Source organism: Callorhinchus milii, unplaced genomic scaffold (assembly GCF_018977255.1).
Source record: "Callorhinchus milii isolate IMCB2004 unplaced genomic scaffold, IMCB_Cmil_1.0 Scaffold1, whole genome shotgun sequence".
Taxonomy (NCBI): Eukaryota; Metazoa; Chordata; class Chondrichthyes; order Chimaeriformes; family Callorhinchidae; genus Callorhinchus; species Callorhinchus milii.
In genome coordinates, this window is record NW_024704742.1 from 76221734 (window position 1) to 76230641 (window position 8908).

The 8908-nt window shown below is 49.7% G+C and overlaps 1 protein-coding gene across 4 annotated transcripts in view; it reads right to left on the reverse strand.

The window, feature by feature from the left end:
- Positions 1-8621, reverse strand: part of rufy3 (RUN and FYVE domain containing 3) — a 64922-nt gene extending 56301 nt beyond the window's left edge. The window contains exon 1 of one of the 4 annotated variants that reach the window (XM_042332272.1): positions 8323-8616. In XM_042332272.1, coding sequence (XP_042188206.1) covers positions 8323-8590 — 268 coding nt within the window. In that variant the 5' untranslated portion in view covers positions 8591-8616. Of the gene's footprint in view, positions 1-8322 lie in introns of all 4 variants that reach the window. The other 3 variants (XM_042332255.1, XM_042332259.1, XM_042332274.1) reach the window with 3 other exon arrangements.
- Between the last annotated feature and the right edge of the window lie 287 nt (positions 8622-8908).

Here is an 8908-nt window from a genome sequence, read left to right on the forward strand (position 1 = left end):
ATGAACCATGGTGAAACTCCAAGATCAGGAAGAGAAAAAACAACAGCCAATATCTCACTTCCTGATCTCAATCCGGGAACATTGATTGATACAACAACAACAATTTGCACTTATATAGTGCCCTCCACGCAGGGTATGGCCTAAGAGCACATAACAGTGGCGGAGCCTGACTCCGAGCCGGTGGCAAGTGGGGGGAGGTGACCATAAGCACGGTCGAAAAGGTTTTCAGGCGAGACTTGAAAAAGACGGAGCGATTGAGGGAGAGTGTTCCACAGTTTCGGGGTTAAGACAGCTGTGAAAGTAGGACCCAGCTCAGTCTCTACAAAATCTCTCCCCACCCCATCTCAAACTACAACAACAAAATTACATTTGTAAAGCGCATTTCACGTCGGGAGGACTTCCCAAGGCGCTGAACAGACAGAGTTACAGACCCAAGCTGGGACCCGAGCTGGGGGTAGTGGTGGGGGAGGGTGGAGGGCAAGGGGGAAGCAGGGACTCCAAGATCGAAACCACAGTCAAAGAGGAGGGTCTTGAAGGTGGAAAAGAGGGGGCAAGACGGAGGGACTGCGGAATGGAGTTCCAGAGTGTGGGGACAGAGTGGCAGAAGGGCTGCTCGCCAATAGTGGAGCTAGCAAGGCAGGGGTACGTGAAGCAGGTCAGAGCCCGCTGAGCAGAGGGAGTGAACAGGATTGTAGAGGGTTAGGAGGTCGCAGAGGTAGGGGGGCACAAGACCATGGAGGGCTTTGAAGGTGAGGACCAGATTCTTGAACTGTACCCTCTGTGTGATGGGAAGCCAGTGGAGTTGGGCGAGGATGGGGGTGATATGGTTGCGAGGCCTAGTGCGGGAGAGGTCATGGGCTGCAGAGTTCTGGATGATTTGCAGTCTATGGAGGGAGAAGTTGGGGAGGCCGACAAGTAATGAGTTAGCATAGTCGAGCCTCGATGTAATGAAAGCATGTATGAGGGTTTCGGCGGCCTGCGGTGTGAGACAGTGGCAGAGCCGGGCGACGTTGCGGAGGTGGGTCATGGTGCAGATATGGAGTAGAAAGGATAGTTGAAGCTCAAACAAGACCCCAAGTTCCGGACTGGCTTAGCAAGATGGAGTGTGCAACCATGGATGGTGATGCTCTCAGCGCCTGATGTGAGGAGGCGCTGATGGGAGCCAATCAAGAGAAACTACATGGTGAAATAGATTTTTTTGGTCAGCTGAGTATCTCGCACATGTAGAAACTTATCACCATTCTTAAGAGTATCCAAACCACGCATCCCACATATACATGGAAATTCCCAGGTATTAGGATGGAATGCGAATTCTCTCCCTGAAAGATGCTTCCCTAATACCAGGGAGCATGAGGTTGGCAAGAGCTGTTGCTTCGGAGCCCCTACTAGAGTGCATTGTGGGTCTGTTGGAGTCTAACCAGCTAAAAATACATAGCTTGCCACTGAAAGTACTGTCTGACATGCTTTCCTGCTGCTTGTCCAGCTAGGACCATCCAACCTGTTAGGGCTTTGGGTTGCAGTGTTAATGGGTGTTGAGTTGGAAGAATCCATGTCCCTCCTCAAGTGACCGTTCTGTCCCTCCAAGTTCTACTGATGAGCTTGGGTTGTGCTGTCATCAGCAGTGGAGTACTGTGGACTGGAGTACCGTGGACCTGTCTGGCTCAGGAAAGGGACGACCGAGACCACCACAGAGGGTAGGCTCTATTCTGACATTACGTTGCCAAATACGTCAACTTGGAGCAAGTTAAGCTCCAAGGAGAACACGTTTACAGCCCCCTGCGGAAATATTCTAAATATTCGGGGACCACTCAGATGAGGAAGAAAAACAAGAAATTAGGATGAGAAATTCAAATGAAGTCCCAGAGTGCAAATTGGCTGCCGCATTTGCCTACAAATACACAGTCACTATAATTCACATTAAAGTCCTGTGAAGAGTTTTGAAATGTCTCAATAACATGATAAGGATTATTATAACCTTCAATCAATTTCTTTGCCAAACAGTTATGTTATACCCATCTAAATTTGCTGGCAGTTTTCTTTCAACACCAGTTTATTTCACATATTAGCCACCTAGGTTAAAAACTGGGATTGGGATCATGCATTCCAGAGTTTATCTTGTTACCAAGGGCCACATTTATAATGAAATCTTTCCTCCAGCAATTTCACTCGCACTGCAGAAAGCAATTTCAAAGTGAATGCCGCCGCATTTACAAGTTATGGTACAATGCCTCTTATAGCAAAAGTCAGCATCACACCAGGTAACCTTAGCAGGTTAGCAACAAAGTTACATTTACACTGCACTTTTCACATCAGGAAGGTGTCCCAAGACACTGGACAGTCCAGGATTGTACTTGAGATGGGGTGGATGCCAAGAGGGTGGGTGCAAAAGATGACCAAAGGAACGGTCAAAGTCAAAAGTCTTGAGGCAGACCTTGAGGGAGGGGGCAAGTCATAGGGACTTCGGGATAGAGTTCCAGAGAGTGGAGGCAGATGGGTTATGCTTGGGCGGGTAGGGCAGGGGTACAAAGCAGCCTGATGCCCGCCAAATGGAAGGAGTGGGCGAGTTGGTATGGTTTGAGAAGGTTGAAGAGGTAGGGTGAGGGCAAGACCATGGAGGGATTTATAGTTAGGATAAGGATTTTGAACTTGACCCGATGGGGGACGAGGAGCCAGTGGAGCCGGGCTAGGATTGGGGTGATCAGTTCACAGAGCCTAGTGCGGGAAAGGACACAAGCTACATAGTTCTGGATAGTGTGCACATGTGAAGTAAAGGGTTCGGTAGTATGGTGAGCAGAGAGTTGGTGGTGCGAGGGGAGAGGTAATGGCAGAAGCAGGCAATGTTTACAAAGGTGGGGGAAAGCTGAGCAGGTCACAGCATGAAACGTGGATATGAGGTTTAAAGGGGAATTGGAAGTAGAACAAGATACAGAGGTTCTGTACTACTCCATGAGGTGGAGTGTGCTCTCATGCAGATTGATGCAGTCAGCACCTGAGGTGAGAAGCCGTTTAAAAGTGGTACATTTGTTACTAGAGATCATACCATAATTGACAGCCACGATCGTACCATAATTGATAGCCACTAAAACCATGATCTTATTGTCTAGTTTTGGTCGTCTTAAACCACAGCAACAAGCCTCAAAACCATAAATTTCAATTCAGTCCTGCTGAATATGGAGGGGGGTGGGGGAAGAGGAGAGAGTAAAGCCTTTAAAAACTAGTTTCTCAACAACAGTCAGCCAACATTTGAGTGATTTAACTAATATCAATGACCAGACAACTCATGATTTAAATCTCAACACAGAATAAGACCACTGAACATATCAAGTCTGTGCTGCTACAAGAGATATCAACTCTAATCCCTCCACTGTCTTGTTGCTCCTTGCACAATTTCTTCCAGCCTATGACATCCACTCATCTGACTCTAGTTGATTGCTTCCAACGGCTAAGCCTTCAACCTTTCTGAATTTTCTTCACCTTGCTTCTTCTATCCCTGCCTTTAGAAGCCTCCTAAAAAAACTCTTAAACCATGTATTCAGTGAAATTCCTTCATTTCCCTTAACACTTTCCATCATGCTTGTTAAGAGCTTTGAAAGGTTCATGCTATATAAAAAGGAACTAGAAGTACATGTTATTGTAATGCAATTTATCTTCTGTTTCTCTCCATATTCCTACATTTTAATGATTCAAATACGATAACCACTTAAAATGTAATTAACATTTATATAGCACCTTTCACGTTGCGAGCGCATGGGCTTCACATTCACAAAACTTTTACAGCCTTACAAAAATTTACACTAGTATATTCCACATCCTACCTACACCGTGTAAAACATCTAAACCTCTAGCAAAGCCTTGAAAATCCACACCACTTGATATGATTGTGCTTTTTTCTGCTTCAACCAGAAAAGGGCATAAACTCTTTGTGTTTGATTGAAAACTCTTTTTATGCCTTCATGCTCACTAAAGATGTACATTTGTGATTTTGGAAACACATCAGGCAAAACACACAGGAATGAATTATCTAAAAAAAAGTTATTGTTCAATACACTACTTGAGTTTCTAGTTAGATTTCCACAAGAGTGGAATGACTCTACAAAAGGCACTCAGCTCCTTCAAAAATGATCGACTTGACAAATGAAATCATGTATCTACTAAGATTGACAAGGAGGCCATGCAACAGTTATTACTAAATATTTGATACCACCTTTTTAAAACAAAATGTTCATCTGAAGTCATTTACTGAAATTGTAAAATAATTTAAAGTACATTCAAACTTCAGAAATGCAGAATGCTTTTACTCAAATTTGAAAAATCTACTTCTGCATTTTTAAAGTCTCAATATACTGCAACAATCTGATTTATTTTTCTAGATTTATTTTAAAAAGCCCCTATTTTGAATGCTGATGGGGTGGTTAATCAAGGACTCTAAAATCATACCACTAGTTTCCAGACTCCGAAAAGATTCAACACAATTTTCTTGGTGTCAGCTTTAATTCAGTTAGTAAACTCTTGCCTCAAAGTCATAAGGTTGTGGCAAAACACATACGAATAATTTTGTCAAAAAAAAGTTAGTTTTGAGCTCATAGTCTTGGCTGACACTGCTGAGGGAGTTCTGCATTGTCCGAGGTACCATGATTCAAATAAGACATTATAATGGAGCTCTCATTTGCCTGTTCAGGTGAAATTTGCAAAAAGGGAACTGTTCCAAAAGGAAAGGGAGTTTCTCCTAAACTCCAGTTAATAATTCTTCAAAAAGAAATGGGCCCTCACTTCCTGGCTTTTTGTCACACTGCCGTGTGCAAATTGGCTCGTGAGTTCACCGACAAACCACACAGCCACTGCAGCATGCGGTAAATTCCTTTGAAGAACTGAGACAATCAGACCACATGATACTTAACTAGATCAAATGCAAGGATTACGATCAATTATTTGCCTTACACCATAACCCACCAACTTATATAAAACAAGTCCAATGTACCAGTCCATTAATCTGTGATTTTAGATAATGCGACACTCAAAACAATTCACAACGTATAACTGGCATTGTTGTCAGCACAGTAAGAATATACAGTAAATTTCAAGTAAGTCTTATTATTTGGGACCATAGATTTAATATGACTTATTCAAAGTACGAGTTATGTCAAACTTGCATAGAATATAAATTCTTGAACGGGACTTGGACAGATATAAGGTGCTTATATGATTTATACAGATCAGACTTATATGAGTTTTACTGTAGTAGGTAGTAGAGTGTCCTCTGTAGTAGGGGACACTTCTCGTAAAATGCAAATATGTGTAAGCATTCTTGCCATTAAAACACAAGGAATACAGGACATGTTGGTGTTCAAATCCTTACCACTCGGTTAAAAGCCACAGAAACAAATTGAGACAAGAATGTTTGACTTTAACAAACACCTCAGGTTATAATATTTGAAACAGAGTTTCCAACTCAACAAGAACTAGCCTTACATTTGATAAAATGCGCCAAATGTAAGGATTATTAGTCAGTTGCCACAAATATGTTATCTCTGGTTTGGAATAAAAAGAGGTCTTAGGACCCAGAGGAAAGTGTGACAGAAAAAAATCAAAAGGACAGTGGAGTACATTAATTTGATGTGAAACTTAAATCTAGGCTTCTAATCACAAAATGAACAGTCAATCCAACTTTACAGTACATCATATGAAGTCGTTTGAGACATTGCAACGCCGTGATAAGGCGCTGTATCAAATGCAAAGATTATTATCATTATTATTATCATGTTTACCAAGACATTGCCTTAAACTGGAAGCTGCAGCCTTGCAAACCTGCTGTGGCCAGGCTTTTCCCACTGGATTGAATTCCGCAGGGAAAGCTGGGGCTCCAGACCTTGAACTCTGTTAAACCTAAGTGGAGACTTAGCTACAGGGAGAGGAAGGGAGGGGAAGGGAGGGTATGTGTATGTGAGGGAGGGGGGGATATATGAGGGTATGCGAAGGAAGGGAGGGTATGTGAGTGTGTGAGTGTGAGGGAGGGTATGTGAGGGTATGTGTGTGAGGGAGGATATGTGAGGGTGTGAGTGTGTGAGGGAGGATATGTGAGGGTGTGAGTGTGTGAGGGAGGAGAGGGTATGTGAGAGTGTGAGGGAGGAGAGGGTATGTGAGAGTGTGAGGGAGGAGAGGGTATGTGAGAGTGTGAGGGAGGAGAGGGTATGTGAGAGTGTGAGGGAAGGGAGGGGGTGTGAGGGTGTGAGTGTGTGAAGAAGGGGAGGGTATGAGAGGGTGTGAGTGTGTGAGGGAGGGGAGCGGAGGGTATGTGAGGGTGTGAGTGTGTGAGGGAGGGGAGCGGAGCGTATGTGAGGGTGTGAGTGTGTGAGGGAGGGGAGGGTAAGTGAGGGTGTGAGGGAGAGGAGGGTATGTGAGTGTGAGAGGGAGGAGAAGGTATGTGAGGGTGTGAGTGTGTGAGGGAGGGGAGAGGAGGGTGTGAGTGTGTGAGGGAGGGGAGGGTAAGTGAGGGTGTGAGGGAGAGGAGGGTATGTGAGTGTGAGAGGGAGGAGAAGGTATGTGAGGGTGTGAGTGTGTGAGGGAGGGGAGAGGAGGGTGTGAGTGTGTGAGGGAGGGGAGGGGAGTGTGTGAGGGAGCGGGGGTGTGAGGGGAGGGTGTGAGTGTGTGAGGGAGGGGAGCGGAGGGTATGTGAGGGTGTGAGTGTGTGAGGGAGGGGAGGGTAAGTGAGGGTGTGAGGGAGAGGAGGGTATGTGAGTGTGAGAGGGAGGAGAAGGTATGTGAGGGTGTGAGTGTGTGAGGGAGGGGAGAGGAGGGTGTGAGTGTGTGAGGGAGCGGAGGGGAGTGTGTGAGGGAGCGGGGGTGTGAGGGGAGGGTGTGAGTGTGTGAGGGAGGGGAGTGTGTGAGGGAGGGGAGGGTGTGAGTTGAGGGGAGGGTGTGAGTGTGTGAGGGAGGGTGTGTGAGTGTGTGAAGGGAGGGTATGAGGGGAGGGGAGGGTGTGAGGGGGGGAGGGAGGGTGTGTGAGTGTGTGAAGGGAGGGTGTGAGGGGAGGGGAGGGTGTGAGGGGAGGGGAGGGTGTGAGTGTGTGAGGGAGGGAGGGTGTGTGGGTGGGAGGTTGTGTGAGTGTGAGTGTGTGAGGGAGGGGAGGGTGTGAGTGTGTGAGCGAGGGGAGGATGAGAGGAGGGGAGGGTGTGAGGGGAGGGTGTGAGTGTGTGAGGGGAGGGTGTGAGGAGGAGGGGAGGGTGTGAGGGAGGGGAGGGTGTGAGGAGAGGGTATGAGGAGGGTGAGGGGAGGAGGGGAGGGTGTGAGTGTGTGAGGGAGGGGAGTGTGAGGGGTGTGAGGGAGGGTGTGAGGGGAGGGTGAGGGTGTGAGTGTGTGAGGGGAGGGTGTGAGGTGAGGGGTGAGGGGTGTGAGGGGAGGGTGAGGTGAGGGGTGTGAGGGAGGGTGTGAGTGTGTGAGGGAGGGGAGTGTGAGGGGTGTGAGGGAGGGTGTGAGTGTGTGAGGGAGGGGAGTGTGAGGGGTGTGAGGGAGGGTGTGAGTGTGTGAGGGAGGGGAGTGTGAGGGGTGTGAGGGAGGGTGAGGTTGTGAGTGTGTGAGGGGAGTGTGTGAGGGAGGGGAGGGGAGGGTGTGAGGGAGGGGAGGGTGAGGTGAGGGGTGTGAGGGAGGGTGTGAGTGTGTGAGGGGAGGAGGGGAGGGTGTGAGTGTGTGAGGGGAGGGTGTGAGGGAGGTGAGGGTGAGGGAGTGTGAGGGGTGTGAGGGGGGAGGGTGAGGTGAGGGGTGTGAGGGAGGGTGTGAGTGTGTGAGGGGAGGAGGGGAGGGTGTGAGTGTGTGAGGGGAGGGTGTGAGGGAGGTGAGGGTGAGGGGAGTGTGAGGGGTGTGAGGGAGGGTGAGGTGAGGGGTGTGAGGGAGGGTGTGAGTGTGTGAGGGAGGGGAGTGTGAGGGAAGGGTGTGAGGGAGTGTGTGAGGGGAGGGTGTGAGGGAGGGGAGGGTGTGAGGAGAGGGTATGAGGAGGGGAGGAGGGGAGGGTGTGAGTGTGTGAGGGAGGGGAGTGTGAGGGAAGGGTGTGAGGGAGTGTGTGAGGGGAGGGTGTGAGGGAGGGGAGGGTGTGAGGAGAGGGTATGAGGAGGGGAGGAGGGGAGGGTGTGAGTGTGTGAGGGGAGGGTGTGAGGTGAGGGGTGTGAGGGGAGGGTGAGGGTGTGAGTGTGTGAGGGGAGGGGAGTGTGAGGGAGGGGAGTGTGAGGGGTGTGAGGGAGGGGAGTGTGAGGGGTGTGAGGGGAGGGGTGTGAGGGGAGGTGAGGGTGTGAGGGAGGGAGGGGAGGGGAGGGGAGGCCGGGAATCGCTCACGTTGGTGTGTCCGGGGCCTGTCAGTGGCGGTTGCCGTGGGGGAGCCGCAGGCGGGCGGTGGCGGCGGTGGCGGTGGCGGTGGCCAGAGCAGCTGGAGGTGTTCCGCGGGCCCGGGGGGGAGCGGGTCGGCTCCGGGAGCTTTCCTGATGAAGTAGATGACGGGGTCGGGCTCGGGGGCGCCGCACGCCTCGCCGTTTCCCTCCGGCTCCGGGCAGCCGGGGGTCGGCAGCGGCTGGAACTGTGGCGCTGCCGCAGACAACTCCGCCATGTTCCCACTGAGTCAGCCCCACACTGTCACTGTCACTGCCACACACCGGCCCGGCCCGCCCGGCCCGGCCCGGCCCGCCCGGCACTCTCACTACCCCTAGCAACCACCCCTAGCAACTCACTCACTCACTCACTCACTCTCACTCACTCACTGTCACTCACTCTCACTCACTCACTGTCACTCACTCTCACTCACTGTCACTCACTCACTGACTGTCACTCACTCACTGACTGTCACTCACACTCACTCAATCACTCACTAACTCACTCACTGTCACTCAGTCTCACTCACTCACTGTCACTCACTCACTGTCACTCA